Here is an 18653-nt window from a genome sequence, read left to right on the forward strand (position 1 = left end):
TCAACAAACGTTGACTGGAGTTTACATTTTGTGTAGGAGCAGGTTCCGATGGTGCAGAAAGCATCCTGAAGATGTCACCCTGATTTAGAGGCTGCACCAGAATGTAAATCAATAGATCATCTCTCTCATGAGAAAGTCCTGCCATGAAAAGAAATGTTGGTGGAACTAAACCATGGGCTGAGTGCCGTCCTAAAGATCACAATTAGGTAAAGGCTGCTGTATTAAATTCCGAATTATGCTGTGTTACTTGATCCTGTGGAAGCAGACCATGAACAGCTGTTGCTACATGCTGAGGTATCAGGATGATCAAGAGGACAATTGTTTGAGAATGTTTGATTTACAGAAGAACTCTGTACATTTCTGTAAAATCAGAAGACAGTTTGATCCTGGCCTGTTGAAGAGATGAACTGGACGAGCAGGACTGCTTATATATCTAATACCTTCAGTGTTTTTAACGATCCTGGTACTTCCATGCAAAGAAGAAACATGTTTATCAATGGCTGATAAGATCAAAGGGCAAAAAAGGAGAGCTAGGAGCTTTCTACACATCATTATGACACGCGTTCCATAATTTAGCAACGATCAATGCAAGTGATGATCTCAGTACTGCACATCTGTGAAAGGCTATCACAAAACACCTTAAGATTTGATCAGGCATTTTGAATTTTATTTTCCATCAAAAGAAGATCTATGCCCAGAAAATTCATGGATCCAGAATCCATTTCTTTCATCAAAAGATAAATTAAATTTAACCATAACTTACAAGATATACTGCTAGAACTGGCTTCTGTTGAAGGATTTAAAGAACTCTGAAAATGTAGTAGCACTTTCTCCATTTTAGATAAAACTTTAAAATGAACAAACTGAGCTTGCTGAGATTGCTCTAAAACCTCTTCTGTTTCATTCTGTGAGACTAGTTTTTTTTCCTATTCTTATTATCACCGTCATATTATTATTATGAAAATAAAACTTAGAAATAGTTTAGATGTACTTGGTCCCCTACAAGTAGCCTTGCTGGCAAACGCACCCAGGTTAGAAAAATTATCAAGCAAGAAGCAAGGCAATTTGCCATATTAAAATTTTTATTGAGTGTGTGCTCAGTCGTCTCCAATTCTTTGCGATCCCACGGACTGTAGCCCTCCAGGCTCCTCTGTCCATGGAATTTTCCAGGCAAGAATACTGAGGTGGGTTGCCATTTCCTCCTTCGGGGGATCTTCCCGACCCAGGGAGTGGGTCGCTCTGGCATCTCCTGCATTGGCAGGGCTCTTCACCAACTGTGCCACAGTATTTCTGAGCTCTGTGTTCATTCACAGTGTACCTATAGACACTTAACTTGGGGATTCATTTTTTTCCCTCAAAATGAAAAAAGTTACAAGTGTAATAGTGATCCTAGGTATTAGTTGCCTACATGCATACTTTCAATGAACAACATACGATTTTTATAGTCCTTTTTCCATTTACTTTGGTACTATTTATTGCAATATAATTTCCTGTTGGTTGAACTAGGAATACAAAATTACAGTTTTTATCTTGCATGTCTTTTTATTTCACTTTTCTAGTGATTCATTTTTATTAAGTTTTACCAAGTATCAGTTTGCAACACTGGAAAATTTTTTGAAAGTGGTCCTTTACCAAAGAGAATTTAAGCAGGACTGCCTTAGGGGACTTAATAGAAAAATGAGACTTTTCATGAAAACATACCGTCTGAAAAGAATTAGTTCTCTTACCAAGTCTCTCAAACTATTAGACATGTTCTCAGTTACTTTACTTTGAACCAGAAAAGAGTGTTGGGCCCGAAGTAGCCTCAGTCAGTAGGAGATTTTGCTGCTTACAGAGGTCACCTAATGAAGTTGATGAATAAAGAAGAAAGGAAATTTCATATGGATCCAGTCTCCTGCCTGGTATTATTCACTCATAATTGCAAATACTGGCTATCATTGCAAGCAAGCCTTTAAAGATTATTTTAAAAGCAATCCAGTAAGTGGTTACATATTGTTGTTGGCTGTGGTCAGTCACGAAGTCATGTCCAACTCTTTGCGACCTCATGGACTACAGCACACCAGGCTCCTCTGTCCTCTATTGCATCGGTGATGCCATCCAATCATCTCACCCTCTATCACCCCCTTCTTCTCCCCACTTCAACCTTTCCCAGCATCAGGGTCTTTTCCAATGAGTTGGCTCTTCACACCAGGTGGCCAAAGTATTGGAGCTTCAGCATCAGTCCTTCCAGTGAATCTTGAGGATTGATTTCCTTTAGGATTGACTGGTTTGAGCTCCTTGCAGTCCAAGGGTCTCTCAAGAGTCTTCTCCAGTGCACCACAGTTCAAAAGCATCAATTCTTTGGCACTGAGCCTTCCTTATGGTCCAACTCTCATATCCATACATGACTACTGGAAAAATCACAGCTTTGACTATATGGACCTTTGTCAGCAAAGTGATGTCTCTGTTTTTTAATATGCTGTCTAGCTTTGTCATAGCTTTCTTTCCAAGGAGCGAGCAACTTTTAAAACAGTCACTGTCTGTGTGACTTTGGAGCCCAAGAAAAGAAAATCTTTCACTGCTTCCACTGTTTTCCCTTCCGTTTGTCCTGAAGTCTTGCCATGTCATGGGCTCCCCTGATAGCTCAGTTGGTAAAGAATCTGCCTGCAATGCAGGAGACTCCAGTTCAGTTCCTGGGTTGGGAAGATCTGCTCGAGAAGGGATAGGCTGCCCACCTCAGTATTCCTGGGCTTCCCTGGTGGCTCAGCTGGTAAAGAATCTGCCTGTGATGCAGGAGACCTGGGTTCAGTCCCTGGGTTGGGAAAATCCCCTGGAGAAGGAAAAGGCTACCCACGCCAGTATTCTGGCCTGGTCTCAAAGAGTCAGTCATAACTGAGCTACTTCACTCACTTGTCATGAAGTAATGGGACCAGATAGCGTGATATTAGTTTTCTGAATGTTGAGTTTCAAGCCGGCTTTTTCACTCCCCTCTTTCACTCTCATCAAGGGGCTCTTTTTTTCCTTATTAGTGATCATAAATATATGTATATATATATATATATATATATATATATATATATATATCTTAGAGTGAATGAAAAAGAAACCCAAAACATACATTTTATAATATTATGCAAATACACATGATAGCTTATGGTGAATGATATTGGATTTGTGATCTCCGAAGATTTAGCTTCAGGACCAGGGACCAGGCTTGATCAAGAGCTCTTGTGTAGCAGAGCTTTATTAAAGTGCAAAAGGGACAGAGAAAACTTCTGACACAGGCATCAGAAGGGGGCAGAGAGTGCCCCCCTCACTAGTCTAAGCAAGGGAGTTTATACTTTTTTAATTGGTTATTACAATAAATCAAAAGAATGTCTCAGGTTGTAAAGCTCTTACTAGACCCACTCTCACAATTTACATTTTAAGATGACAGGATTAGAACTAACAATAGAAAGATCTTACCAGACCCACTCCCATAATATACATTCTAAGATAACAGGATTCCTTGGAAGGTTTTCAAGAAGGAGAAACTCTCCTCAAGCAGGATACATTGTTGTTATATAATCCTTAGTACAGAGTTTAAACGGAGTTGTTTGTTGTGTAATTATCAGTCCCGGGCTTAAAGAAAAAAATATTTTCTGTGACTAAGACCAAGGAACATAGAGGGATAAAAAAGATGTTTTTCCTTTCCTCCTCCTCGAGAATTCCAGACCCCTCTCTCCTCCTTGGGGACTTCTTATCAACCTGCCTAGGAATTGACTCAGATACTAAGTGGCTTCAGGTAAAAATGTCTAGTGTCAGTACCAAGCCTGGAATTTACAAAGTCCTGTATCCCAGACAACTTTAACAGATGTGAAAATGACATGCCCTGGAAAATAGAGTTAATGTCTCTAAAAGTGACTCTGGTGATAATGAAAACATTTACATGAAGGCACACATCAAGAATGAATAAAACTGTTTCATGAAATAGGACCGTGGGGAATACTCAAGAAACACCTGGAGTAACAGGCAAGTTTGGCCTTGGAGTACAGAATGAAGCAGGGCAAAGGCTAATAGAGTTTTGCCAAGAGAATGCACTGGTCATAGCAAACACCCTCTTCCAACAACACAAGAGAAGATTCTACACATGGACATCACCAGATGGTCAACACCGAAATCAGATTGATTATATTCTTTGCCGCCGAAGATGGAGAAGCTCTATATAGTCAGCAAAAACAAGACTGGGAGCTGACTGTGGCTCAGATCATGAACTCCTTATTGCCAAATTAAAACTTAAATTGAAGAAAGTAGGGAAAACCACTAGACCATTCAGGTATGACCTAATTCAAATCCCTTATGATTATTGTTAGAAAACACCGCGGGAAGAAAGGGCCACCTCTAAGGACCGTTGATGAAGGCCTTTATTGGGCAGTCGCTCTCGGGCAGAACTCCCGGGGGCGGGTGAGCGAGGAGACAAAGGGAGTCTGCGAGGTATGAGGGGTGGGGAGAGGTTTTATAGCCAGGGCCGGCGTCCAAGCCAGGTCTTCCCATATAAGGAAGAAAGCACTGGTTACAGCGGCGGTTGGTGTCCAAGGGCTCCGTGTCGGTACCTGATTGGACCAGGCTGCAGGGGGTCGGTCCCCGGAAGTTTAGTCAGCCTCCAGAACTTGCCTGCGGCACTCTTGCGGGGCATGCCTCAACATGCCCGACCTTTCATCCCGGCCTTTTTGTTGTAGGACAAGGGGCGCCGGTTCTCTCTGGCTACTTCCTGCTGAACGGGGGCGGTGAGGGGTAGGGTGTGGCCGGGATGACAGGGAGCGTCTGCCGTTAATTTTGTCACAGAGTGTTGGAAGCCCTTGGTACTGCTGTCACAACACCATCAGCTGGACCGTGTTGAGCCGTTGTTTGATAAAGGCCAAGAGCTTATTTACGAGACAGGGCCCGAAAGTTAAGAGCAACAAGAGGATTATGAGAGGTCCCATTAAGGTTGAGAGCAGGGTGGTCAGCCAGGGGGAGTTTTGGAACCATGATTCGAACCAACCTTGCTGGGCTTCCCGTTCCCTCTTTCTGCGCTCTAGTCTTTCTCTTACTTTGGCCATGGACTCCCTTACTACCCCTGTATGGTCTGCGTAAAAGCAACACTCCTCCTTGAGGGCTGCACAGAGGCCCCCTTGTTGTCCGACTGCCCCCAGGGCGAACAGCGTTGCTAGCATGACACAGAATTCCCTGCTCTGGTCCCAAGGGAATAGCACCTCAGGAGTAGGAAGCAGATGGCTAGGTATGTGAGGGCCAGGGACAGTCGAAGAGTGGAGGACCAATTGCGTGGGGCCGCGGCCGCTAATCCAATGGCAGAAAGTATGGCCAGAGCTGTGATTGTTAGCAGCTACAGCGGGTGATGCCAGGTCAGCATCGGATATCGGGATGTGGTCCCTCAATTATTTTGGGATCGATGACAGAGGGGTTCGGGTGATGGTCAGTTTGGTCGGCCCCCTGAGGGTGGAGCGGTAGGAGTAATTGGGAGGAGGGGCCTGGGCCGGGGCCACCCCTGTCTCTGGGAGACCCGGGGGAGCTCGTTTGAGCCAGGTCAGGTGATACCAGGGCTCTTGTCCCAGAAGTTTGTCTGCCATGGGAGTGGTGAGGATTACAGTATGGGGCCCCGTCCAGTGAGGTTGTAGCTGGCGAGGACTCAAGGCTTTTAGCAGTACCTGATCTTCCGGGGCCAGAGGCTGAGTTGGCCCCTCGTCGTCTGTCGGTTATGGCAGGACCCGGTCTGCGTGCTCTCTCAGCAAGGATCGTAGGACGGAGAAGAGGGGGAGGAACCCCGCGAGTGGGGGAGCCTCTCCCTCTGGGAGGTGAGTCAGGAGATAGGGCCTGCCGTAGAGCGGTTCAAAAGGGGTCAAACCTGTTTTGGAGTGTGGTGTGGTGCGAATGCGAGTGAGCACCAGAGGAAGGAGGTCGACCCAAGACAGCCGCAGTTCTGAGGCAAGCTTGGTCAGGTGCGTCTTGATGATGCCGTTCACCCGTTCTGCTTTGCCTGACGATTGGGGCCAATAGGGGATGTGGAGATGCCAGTCGATACCCAGGGCCGTAGCCACCTGCTGGGAGATCTGTGAGATGAATGCAGGCCCATTGTCAGACTGGAGAGAGTTTGGCAACCCAAATCTGGGAATGAGATGGGTCGTCAAGACCTCTGCCACCGCCGCTGCCGTCTCTCGGGCGGTGGGGAAGGCCTCGACCCATCCTGAAAAGGGGTCCACCAAGACCAGCAGATAGCGGTAGGTTCGATGTCTGGGCATGTGGGTGAAGTCTATCTGCCAATCCTGCCCGGGCATATGTCCCCTTAGCTGGTGAGTCTCCTGTGGGGGTCGGAGTCCTCCTTGAGGAGAGGTGGAAGCACATGTTAGGCAGGAGTGGTGGACAGCATATATGGTCTGTCTGAGATGTAGGGGAGAAAAGACAGGGCTGAGAAAGGAAAAGAGAGCCCTTGGTCCAATATGGAGGGTATTGTGGATTTGGGATATTATGGCCTTAGCCTGGCGCTCAGGAAGCACCGGTTTATTATGGAGTAGTATCCAACCCGATCCCGACGGGTGCCTCTGAGCCCCTTCCTGTGCCAGCAAGGCTCTGGCTTCTTCGCTGGAATAATCTGGGTTGAGGGTAGATCTCAAAGTCAGCAAGGGCTCGGGGGCTTGTTGTAAGGTGATTTGTCGAGCCACTTGATCTGCCATGTTATTACCCAGAGCGACAGTGTCATGAGTATTTTGGTGTCCCTTGCAGTGTATGATAGCGACCTCTTTGGGCAGGGATAAGGCATCTAACAGACGAGTAACGTGGGGGGCATTACACATGGGGGAATCCTTTAGTGGTCAGGAAGCCCCGCTCTTTCCAGATTGCCACGTGAGAATGGGCAATCAAGAAGGCATATTTGGAGTCTGTGTAAATATTGGCCCTTTTTCCTTTTGCTAGGTGTAAGGCTCTAGTTAGGGCTGTTAGTTCAGCCTTTTGAGAGGTCGTCCCGGGTGGCAAGGGCTGAGCCTCCAGGACTTCTCGGGTGGTTACCACAGCATAAGCCGCCCTTCGGTTCCCATCGGGATCTCGCTTTGAGCTCCCATCGACGAACAAAGTTAGCTCTGGATCTGGTAGAGGTTCGGAAAACAGGTTGTGAGGTGGTTGCATAAGGGACTCAAGGACCTCTGAGCATGAGTGGGCTGGGGGTTTTGAGGAGAGGGGGAGGGAGGGCAACGAAGAAAGCGGGTTTAATTGTGGAGAGCGACTCACGGAAACTTGCGGATTGTCCAAAAATACCAGGTGAAACTGCTGGAGCCTGGATTCGCTGAGGTCAGACAGAAATCTAGAGGCTAAAAGATCGCCAAGGCGATGAGGTGAGAAGATGGTCAGGGGTTGACCATGAATCAGCTTTTTAGCATCAGCGTACAATGTTGCCGCTGCCGCTAGTGCCCGCAGGCAGGGGAACCATCCCCTGGCTGTGGGGTCAAGTTGTTTGGATATGTAAGCAATAGGGGCCAATCGGTTGCACCAAGGCTCCAAAGGCTATCCCTCCCTTTTCATCAGTGTATAGATGGTGCGGATAGTTGGGATTTGGGAGAAAGAGAGGGGGTGCAGCCAATAGGGTTGAGTGTAAAGCATGGAAGGCCTTAGCCACTTCGGTGGGGGAAGACAGCGGTCCTGTGGTAGTCTCTTTAGCGGCGGCATATAGGGGTTTGGCCAGGGTGGCGTAATTTGGGACCCAGTGTCGGAAGAACCCCGTCAGTCCTAAGAAGGACAATATCTGGTCTCCGTTGGCCGGAGGGCAGATGGACCTGAGAAGGCTACACCGATCTGCTGTCAGGGCCTTAGTGGTAGGGGTGATTTGGAGGCCTAGATAGACAACAGAAGTCTGAGTCAGTTGGGCCTTGGATTGTGAGGCTCTGTAACCCTGGGAACCGAGGAAATTAAGAAGAGTTGCAGAATGTTGTCGGGAGGTCTCTTCTGAGGGGCTGCAAAGGAGCGAGTCATCTACGTATTGGAGGAGGGTGCTAGGGCGGAGCAAGCATCTGGCCAGGTCCCGGGACAGAGCCTGCCTGAAGTAGTGGGGACTGTCTCTGAATCCCTGAGGGAGTACGGTCCATGTGAGTTGTGTGGTCAGCTGGGTGTCGGGGTCAGTCCAGGTGAAAGCAAAGAGGAATTGGCAGTCGGGGTGGAGTGGGATGGTAAAAAAGGCATCCTTGAGGTCAATAACAGTGAAATGAGAGGTTTTGGGAGGTATGGAAGAAAGGAGGGTGTAGGGGTTAGGGACAAGTGGATGGGCAGGGACCACCGCTGCATTGATCAGGCGGAGATCCTGCACTAGCCGGTAGTCTCCTGAAGCCTTTCGAACAGGGAGGATGGGCGTGTTACAGGGGGAAGTCGTGGGGATCAAAAGACCCTGTCCCATGAGACGGTCGATGATGGGCTTTAGCCCCCTGAGGTTACGAGTAGACAAAGGAAACTGGGGCCGGGCTGGGAAACAGGTGGGGTCCCTTAGCTGGATGAGGACTGGAGGGTGGTGCTGAGCCACCACCGGGACTCGGGTGTCCCAGACCTCAGGATTAACAGAAGAGGTTGGAGGGTCAACAAGTAGCATTAGGAAGGCCCCTGACGTGGGAGCCGATCCTGGAGTTAGGTGAAGAGTGGCCTTCAGCTTAGCGAGTATATCTCTTCCCAAGAGAGGAGTAGGGCAGGAGGGGATGACCAAAAAGGAGTGGGTAAAGGCAGGAATCTAATTGGCAGGACAGTGGTTGGGTTTGGAGCGGACACGAGGGTTGGCCATCAATGCCCATAACTGAAACCTGGGAAGGACGTAAAGTGCCCCCGAAAGAGGGAAGGACCGAATAGGTAGCCCCCATATCAACTAGAAAGTTGATAGACTTACCCACTACCTGGAGCGTTACCCTGGGCTCGGCTTGGGTTATCGGGGTTCCCGAGTCTGGGCGGCATCAGTCATCATCGAGGCTCAGCAGCTCCAAGGCTGGAGGAGGGCAGGAGGTCTCCCTGGGGCGCTCTGGTCCCCGGCCCCTAGAGGTCGGGGCCCGAGAGGCCTGGGGACAGTCACTAGCCCAGTGTCCTCGTTGTTTGCACATCTGGCATGGCTTGGAGGGAGGCCGTGGATTGGGGCACATCTTGGCCCACTGTCCTTCTTGGCTGCACTTGAAGCAGGCCCCCGGAGGGGGGTTTTGGGGCCCCGAGCCCGCAGCCAGCTGCAGGGCCACTACCAAGGCCTGGGTTTGCTGGTTTAGGAGGCTTGCCTAAAATTCGGCCTTTTGTTTGAGCCTTGCCTTTTGGCTGGCCTCAGCAGTTTCTTCACGGGCGTTGTAGACTTTAAAGGCCATTTTTACCAGGTCTCAAATAGGGGTCTAAGGGCCGTCCTCGGCCTTGGCCAGTTTTCTTCGGATGTCAGGTGCGGATTGGGAGATAAAACGATTGGCCAAGGTAGCTGCCCCATGGGGGACTCAGGGGACAGTCTGGTGTATTGAACAAGGGCCTCAGTCAGCCGATTAAGAAACATGGCTGGGTTTTCGTCGGGCCCCTGAGTCACCTCATCTAGTTTGAGGAGGTTTACAACCTTATGAGAGGACGTTTCCATCCCATCGAGGATACACTCTATCATATAGCGTACCCGCAGCTGGCCGCCACCCCCTTCTTGGTAGTTCCAATCAGGGTTGGTGTCAGGAACTGCCTGAGCTCCCGGGGGGCGCTCGGGGGAGGGGTTGGCACAGTGCCGCTGGTCGGCCTGAGCCCTGGCTGCTGTCCAAATGGCCTGCCTCTCTTTGGGGGTGGTGGTAGACCCCAGGATGACATATATGTCCTGCCATGTTAAGGCGTAGGCACGGGTCAAACTAGTAAACTGCTTAATATATTGAGTGGGGTTGGAGGAAAAGGATCCCAGTTTGGCCTCAATCTGTGCTAGGTCTTGGAGAGAGAAGGGGACGTGGACCTGGGCCAGGCCCTCGGCTCCTGCTACTTGTCGCAGGGGGAGTAGCGGGGCTGGGGGAGGGGGAGGGGAAGCTCCTGGAGGGTTGCTATGGGAGCGAGTGTGGGAGCTAACCGGAGAAGGGGAGGGAGAGACGGGGGGAAGGGGAGGATACAAGATAGGGTTAATGGCCGGAGAATCTGGGGCCGGCGGTGAAGCCTCAGGGGCGGGAACAGGAGCAAAAGAGGCCGGAGTAGGGTTAGAGGGGGAGAGGTTAGGAGGGGCCGGAGTGGAAGGGGAGGGAGTAGGAACCGGAGAGGAAGGGGAGGGGCCGTGGGAGAGGCGTAGGGAGGGGGGCCACCAGATCTTCTGGGGGAACAGAGAAAGCAGAGGACTCAGAGACGGGAGGAGCTGGCTTGGTCCGGGAGGGTGGAGTTGGGTGGGGGGGGGGGCCATGGTGAGTAGGATTTGGCTGGGAGCGCACATGGTGCACAGGGTGGGGCGAGAGCGCAACGCCCAAAAGGCCTGAACATAGGGGACCTCAGACCATTTTCCCGTTCTCCGGCAGTAATTATCTAAATCACGGAGGATGTCAAAATCTAGTGTCCCTGTGGCTGGCCATTGTGAGCCATTATCTAGGGAATGCTGAGGCCAGGCCTGTGAGCACAGAAAAGTGAGCTGCTTGGGGCGGATATATCCCTTTAGTCTTAGGGTCCGCAGGTTAGCCAGCAGGCACTCTAAGGGTGTGGAGTATTGGGGATCGGGTTTGGAGGCTGTCGATCCCATGGCGACCACGGGGCGTGGAGGCAACCCCCGCTGCCCGAACGTCTTCGGACGTGTCAAGGGAAGCCGGAGGTCCGTGCAGCCATTCGAAACGTCTTCCTCATGAGCTGGGGACCAGGAAAAGCCGAAGCTGGAGGTCTACTCAGCCACTTGGGATGTCTCTCTCACGAGCTGGTGACCAGAAAAGGCCGAAGCCGGAGGCCGAAGCCGGAGGTCTACTCAGCCACTGGGGATGTCTCCCCACCAGCTGGTGACCAGGAGGGCCCAGTAAGTGCGCACCTGTTACTGGGCCCTAGGAGGTGGTCGCCAGGGAGGGCAGGCCCCAAAGCCGAAGGGACTTACCCCATATCCTGCCGTCCGGGGGGTTGGTCAGCCGCCTGGGTCCAGGGCTACCGCGGCGGTGGAGCTCGAGGGGGCCTCAACGGTGAGTGCTGGGGGCCCTCACCTCGAGCCCCACGTTGGGCACCAGATGTTAGAAAATGCTGCGGGAAGAAAGGGCTACCTCTAAGGACCGTTGATGAAGGCCTTTATTGGGCGGTCGCTCTCAGGCAGAACTCCCGGGGGCGGGTGAGCAAGGAGACAAAGGGAGTCTGCGAGGTATGAGGGGTGGGGAGAGGTTTTATAGCCAGGGCCGGCATCCAAGCCAGGTCTTCCCATATAAGGAAGAAAGCACTGGCTACAGCAGCGGTTGGTGTCCAAGGGCTCCATGTCGGTACCTGATTGGACCAGGCTGCAGGGGGTCAGTCCCCGGAAGTTTAGTCAGCCTCCGGAACTTGCCTGCGGCACTCTTGCGGGGCATGCCTCAACATGCCCGACCTTTCAATTATACAGTGGAAGTGAGAAATAGATTTAAGGGACTAGATCTGATAGACAGAGTGCCTGGTGAACTATGGACGGAAGTTCATGACATTGTACAGGAGGCAGGGATTAAGAACATCCCCATGGAAAAGAAATGCAAAAAAGCAAAATGGCTGTCTGAGGAGGCCTTACAAATAGCTGTGAAAAGAAGAGAAGCAAAAAGCAAAGGAGAAAAGGAAAGATATTCCCATCTGAATGCAGAGTTCCGAAGAATAGCAAGGAGAGATAAGAAGGTCTTCCTCAGCGATCAATGCAAAGAAATAGAAGAAAACAACAGAATGGGAAAGACTAGTGATCTCTTCAAGAAAATTAGAGATACCAAGGGAATATTTCATGCAAAGATGGGTTCGATAAAGGACAGAAATGGTAGGGACCTAATAGAAGCAGAAGATATTAAGAAGAGGTGGCAAGAATACACAGAAGAACTGTACAAAGAAGATGCTCATGACCCAGATAATCACGATGGTGTGATCACTCAACTAGAGCCAGACATCTTGGAATGTGAAGTCAAGTGGGCCTTAGAAAGCATCACTACAAACAAAGCCAGTGGAGGTGATGGAATTCCAGTTGAGCTATTTCAAATCCTGAAAGATGATGCTGTGAAAGTGCTGCAATCAATATGCCAGCAAATTTGGAAAACTCAGCAGTGGCTACAGGACTGGAAAAGGTCAGTTTTCATTCCAAACCCAGAGAAAGGCAATGCCAAAGAATGCTCAAACTACTGCACAATTGCACTCATCTCACACGTTAGTAAAATAATGCTTAAAATTCTCCAAGCCAGGCTTCAGCAATACGTGAACTGTGAACTTCCAGATGTTCAAGCTGGTTTTAGACAAGGCAGAGGAACCAGAGATCAAATTGCCAACATCTGCTGAATCATCGAAAAAGCAATAGAGTCCCAGAAAAACATCTATTTCTGCGTTATTGTCTATGCCAAAGCCTTTGACTGTGTGCATCACAATAAACTGTGGAAAATTCTGAAAGAGATGGGAATACCAGACCACCTGACCCGCCTCTTGAGAAACCTGTATGCAGGTCAGGAAGCAACAGTTAGAACTGGACATGGAACAACAGACTGGTTCCAAATAGGAAAAGGAGTACGTCAAGGCTGTATGTTGTCACCCTGCTTATTTAACTTATATGCAGAGTACATCATGAGAAACGCTGGGCTGGAAGAAGCACAAGCTGGAATCAAGATTGCCGGGAGAAATATCAATAACCTCAGATATGCAGATGACACCACCCTTATGGCAGAAAGTGAAGAGGAACTAAAAAGCCTCTTGATGAAAGTGAAAGAAGAGAGTAAAAAAGTTGGCTTAAAGCTCAAGATTCAGAAAACTAAGATCATGGCATCTGGTCCCATCACTTCATGGGAAATAGACAAGGAAACAGTGGAAACAGTGGCTGACTTTATTGTTTTGGGCTCCAAAATCACTGCAGATGGTGATTGCAGCCATGAAATTAAAAGATGCTTCCTCCTTGGAAGGAAAGTTATGACCAACCTAGATAGCATATTAAAAAGCAGAGACATTACTTTGTCAACAAAGTTCTGTCTAGTCAAGGCTATGGTTTTTCCAGTGGTCATGTATGGATGTGAGAGATGGACTGTGAAGAAAGCTGAGTGTTAAAGAGTTGATGCTTTTGAACTGTGGTGTTGGAGAAGACTCTTGAGAGTCCCTTGGACTGCAAGGAGATAAGGGAGATCAATCCTGGGTGTTCATTGGAGGGACTGGTGCTGAAGCTGAAACTCCAGTACTTTGGCCACCTGATGTGAAGAGCTGACTCACTGGAAAAGACCCTGATGCTGGGAAGGATTGGGGGCAGGAGGAGAAGGGGGTGACAGAGGATGAGATGGCTGGATGGCATCACTGACTCAATGGACATGATTTTGAGTAAACTCCGGGAGTTGGTGATGGACAGGGAGGCCTGATGTGCTGCAGTCCATGGGGTCACAGAGTCGGACACGACTGAGCGACTGAACTGTTGGCTGTGAAGCTCCTATCTTTTGGCTGGAAACCCACCCTTCTCTACCCTGGACGGCGAGTTGGGCCTGAGACCCAGAAAGCTGCATGTCTGCTTTAGCAGCCCCGGTGGGGTCCCTCCTGGTGCGATCAGGGCGCCCGACTCTCCCGCAGGCGCTGGGGAAGGCTAAATCCATGACTTCCTCCTGCCTGCCTCCTCCCAGGTCCTGGGGTCCCCAGAGGATCGCTGCGTCCCAGCGCCTGCCACTGGTTCTCGTTTCCCATTGTTTCTCATCGTGGACCCCTCAGGGAGCCAGCTGCGGCCCCCTTGAGGCTGGGCTCCAGGCTCCCAGGCCCGCCACCAGCCTAGTAGGTTCTCATAACCTCAGGCTCTCCCCCTCTGTCTCTCCAGCCCTGACGATGGTAGAGGCTTCCTATGCTCATGGTTCTGACCATCTTTTTAAGAAGTTTTTAGACATGTTTAAAAGACATGTTTAAAAAACATGTTTTAGACATGTTTTAAAGACATGTTTCCCGTTTGCCACTGTAGTCCTCCAGCACCTGTCTCTTTCTTGTATTAAATTCTCTCCTTTAAAATGGCTGCTGCCTTTTCTGATTTCCTGGCCACATCGCCGCTGATAAGATGCGTAGTACCGGAAGTGGCCCCGCTGGTCTGGCCCTGAACGCAGCGCCAGTGAGAAGTGGGGTGGTCGTCGCCCGGGTCACGCGGTGGCTTCATGATTCCTCAGACCACCCCTGAGGCTGATGGTGACGGAGAGCCCACCGAAGGCTGCTGCCCGTCATCGTAGTAACAGCAACGATTCCGAGTGGGGAGTGGGGTGGCTGTTTCTAGGAGGGTGCGTATTTGCAGGGGAGAAAAGACAAGCTCGCGCCTTTGAACACTCAGCTCATGTCACCGGCGGCAAATCTGAAATGATGCCAGCCCCCTCCACCGGCTCCGCTCCATCCTACCGCCCACCGCCCTCCTCTCCCCCTGAAGTCTGCAAGGGCTTCCAGCTTCCAGCCTCTGCTTCCGACGATCCATTTTCTATTTGCTGACCCACGTGCCTTAAAGCCAGCTCTTCTGCTTAAAACCTCCAGTGACACGCTGTTGTACTGAGACATCTAGCCTCTCCAGTCTCCTCGCAAACCACTTTCTTTTCTAATCTTTCCAGCTCGTCCTAGCTCTGGGGCCCCCACGTCTGCAGTGTTCCCCTGCTGAACTCACTTCCCCCGGCTCTCGGGTGTGACTGCTTCCCTGCGGCTCCGTCCCTTGGCGAGCACGTTTCGCTCACAGCGCTCACCGAATCACGCATCGTGTCTGTCTCCTTGTTCGTCGCCCCGCCCGGGGCACCGCGTTGGGCGGAGCCTTGTCTCTCTTACTGCCCGCCGCGTTCCCAGGACCCGCTGCGGCGCCACCACGTAGTAGATGATCAACGCGTATTTGTTGATTGAATGATCCCGAGAAATAATTTTTCCTCGGCTAATTTAGAATTTCAGTTTTGAAGCATTTCAAGCATGAAGAAAACGTGACAAACACCCACGGACCTATCAACCCAATTTAACAGATTTGGACATTTTGCTGTATTCACTTCTGAGTGTGCTTTCTGCTTTCTTGCTCTCTTTTTCAGAAGAAATGTTAAATGTAAAAGCGATGTGTCCATTTCATCTAAGTTCAAAATTGTTAGCACAAATTATACATGATATTCTCTTAACAATATTTCTAATAACTAAGACCTGTATCACTTTCAATCCAAATATAGGAATTTGTGGGGGTTTTCTTCCTCTCATCAGTCTGGCTAGAGGTTTATTAATTTTATCGATCTTCTTAAAAAATCATCTTTGGTGTCATTTATTTTCTGTATTATTCTTCCATTTGCTTGTTAATTGGTTTTTGCTGTTATATTTATTATTTCCTTCTACTTGTTTTGCTTTTCTCGATCTTTTATGACTTCTTCAGGTAGATGTCTCCATCCCTGATTCTAGTCTTTTTTTATTTCATTTTCAATGTCAGCATTTAAAATTTTGTATTTCCATATAAGCACTGCTTTAACTGCAGTCCAGAAATTTTGTGTTTTCATTATCATCCAGTTCAAAATAGTTTCTAATTCTCCTTGTATTTTATTCTGTGGACCATGGGTTATTAACCAATACATTGCTTAATTTCCAAATAATTGGATATTTTCCAGATTTTTTTGGTTGCTAATTTTTAATTCAATTCTGTTTAATTCCTTTAAATTTATTGTAACTTTCTTTGTGTCTCATCATCTGTCTTGGTGAATATTCCATGAGAAATGGAGTGAATGAACATCTTTTAGATGTGAGAGTGGGGCTCTATAAATGTCAGTTAGGTCAAGTTGGTTCATAGTGTTATTTAGTCACATTATTCTTATCGATACTCTCTTTGTGTTCTATCATTTACTGCCAGAGGAGTATTAAATAGCTATGATAATAGATTTGTCTGTTATCAAATTTGTCTCTTTCTTCTTTGAGTTCTCTCAGATTTTTGCTTCATGTGTTTTTAAGCTCTGTTATTAGGTATATATACATTTAGGATTATGTCTTCCTGTTTAATTGATTAACTCTGTTATTATTATACAATATCTCTTTATCCCTGATAATATTCTTTGTTCTGAAGTGATATTGATATAGCCATTCCTCTTCTGTTATCTTTTAAAAATTCTTTTACTATTAATTTATCTATGCCTTTATGATTAAGGCGGGTTTCCTAAGGATGGCATATAGTTGTGTCACTTTTTTATTCATTCTGACAATCTCTGCTTTTTAATCAGTGATTATCATATTTACACTTAATGTAATTATCAATATGGTGGGGTTTAAGCCTGTCATCTTTATATTTCCTGTTTCTCCTTTTTTTTTTTCTCTCTCTCTTCCTTTCTTACCTTTATTTCCAGGACTCTTCTTCCCTTTGTGTAGATATAGTTTTCCATGCTATATTTTTTTTTATAAACCTAAAGAACCTCCTTAACATTTCTAGTCTAGCTGGAAATTTTCTCTGCTTCTGTTTGTCTGAAAATGTTTTTATTCTTTCATTTTTGAAGGATATTTCAGCACTTCAAAGTTGCCATTCTAACTAGTTTCCATTATTTCTGATAAGTCAATGGTAACTTTTATATATTTTTTTCTCTAAATGTGTCTTTTTCACTAGCTACTTTTAGATTTGGTTTTTGTTTGTCTTCAGCAATTTGATTATGATGTTCCTTTTCATAATGTTCTTTATTTATCCTGCTTAGAGTGTGTTGAGTTTGGATCAGGAGGATTCTAGTGTTCACCAAATTTGGACAACGTTTGGCCCTCATTCCTTCAACTGTTTTTCCTCTCCCCTGATGTCCTGGTACTGCAGTTACGTATAAATTAGACCACTGTGTGTTGCTCCACAAGTCACTGATGTTCTTTCCATTTCACGTTCAACCTTTTTTTTTCAGATTCAATTTGGAAAGTTTCTATTTCCATTTCTTTAACTTTACAAAGAATTTCTTCTGTAATGTCTAATATGCTGTTGATCTCATCCCATGAACTATTCGCTTCAGAGCTTATACTTTTAGTCTCTAGAAATTCCATTTGGTTTCTGTTGTATTTTCCATTCCTCTCTTCAGTATATTTATTTATTCTTTTTTAAGTCCTGGAGCACACTTATAATTAAAAGTCCTTATCTACCAATTCTGTCATCTTGGGTGTTTCTGGTTCTCTTTCTTTTGACTGAATTTTCTCCTGTTTATGGGTCATATTTCCTTTTCAGCATGTACAATAATTTTTTATTGGATTCTGTATAGACTTTATGAGTCTTCTATTGCTATGTGACAAATTATCAGAAACCTAACAGCTCAGAGCAGCCTGTTTTCATCTCACAGTTCTGCAGCTTGTAAGTCTGATGTGTTCTGCTGAGTTCTCTGCCTAGAGTCAAGGTGTTGGTTGCGCTGAGCTCTTGTCTAGAAATTCACGGGAAGAATCTGCTTCCAGGCAGGGTTGTTGGTAGAACCCAATCCCTTGTGGCTGTGGGTCAGAGGCCCTTGTCTTCTGTCTGGCTGTCAGCCAGTCCACTCTCTGCTCTTGAAGATGCCTGCATTCCTTCTCACATGGTCCTGTCTTCAAAGCAGCAATGGTGTGTCACATGCTTCTTAACTCTTTGAGCCTCTCTGATCTCCTCTTTTGCTTCCAGCTGGAGAAAGCTTTCTGCTTTTCGGGCTCATGTGATTAGATTATGGCCATCTGGACTATATAACAATCATGGGAATGATCTCTCATAAATTTACAGAGTCTGGGAACTAGAGGATATGGAATATTGAAGGCCATTGTTTGAAATTCTGCCTACCACAGTTATGAGTGTTCTGATGTCGAGAGTCAAAGTTTTGATGCCTTCTTTTGAGTATTGAGATTTATTTCTGGCAGGTGTTAAATTTACTTGCAAATCGGCTTGATTTTTCAAGGCATATTTATGAGCTTTGTACAGTTGACTCCTGAACAATGGGAAGATTGGAGCACTGACCCTCTTGTAGTCAAAAACCCACCTACTGCTGTCTGCATGAAAAAACAGAAATTGAAAGATGACTCACCCAAAGTCAGGAAGCTGAAACCGTATGGGTAGAATCAGGACTCAGACCCTAGTTCTTTTGAATCCATGTACTGTGATCTCATGGAGAAGGAAATGGCAACCCACTCCAGTATTTTCGCCTGGAAAATCCCATGGACAGAGGAACCTGGTAGGCTACAGTCCATGGTGTTGCAAAGAGTCAGACATGACTGAGCAACTTCACTCTCTGTGATCTATAATCAGACCCAAAGATTTCCCCACACTTAGTTAAAGATCTGTAAAATGAAAATACAGGTACTATATTTATTGGGAAAAAAATCCATGTATAAGCGGACCCACGCAGTTCAATCTTGTGGTGTTCAAGGGTGAACTGTATAGTTTTAGAGTTCCCTTTACAACTAATTTAGCCCTGCTCCTGAGGTATGGCTTTTCTTGAGTCTACTGAATAGCCCAAGTGTTCAATGCAGTCTCTCCAGTCTTGACAGGAAAAAGCCCTGCCTGAGATCAAGTTGTTCAGCTGGCTCATCCCTGGCAGTTCCTTCCCAGGTTTTGGCATTCTCATCCCTGCATATCTCAGGGTATCCCAAGC

General features: G+C 47.5%; 1 protein-coding gene across 6 annotated transcripts in view; it reads left to right on the forward strand.

Annotated features, from left to right (window-relative positions):
- EFCAB11 (EF-hand calcium binding domain 11) overlaps nucleotides 1-18653 on the forward strand; it is a 241774-nt gene that overhangs the window by 121068 nt on the left and 102053 nt on the right. Inside the window, exon 6 of one of the 6 annotated variants that reach the window (XM_061156455.1) lies at nucleotides 37-773. The exons of the other annotated variants lie outside the window; for them this stretch is intronic. Within the exon in view, the coding sequence (XP_061012438.1) occupies nucleotides 37-88 (52 nt within the window). The 3' untranslated portion in view covers nucleotides 89-773. Of the gene's footprint in view, nucleotides 1-36; nucleotides 774-18653 lie in introns of those variants that run through there. 6 annotated transcript variants of the gene reach the window in all.

The sequence above is a fragment of the Dama dama genome, chromosome 12 (genome assembly GCF_033118175.1).
Source record: "Dama dama isolate Ldn47 chromosome 12, ASM3311817v1, whole genome shotgun sequence".
In the NCBI taxonomy this organism is placed as follows: Eukaryota; Metazoa; Chordata; class Mammalia; order Artiodactyla; family Cervidae; genus Dama; species Dama dama.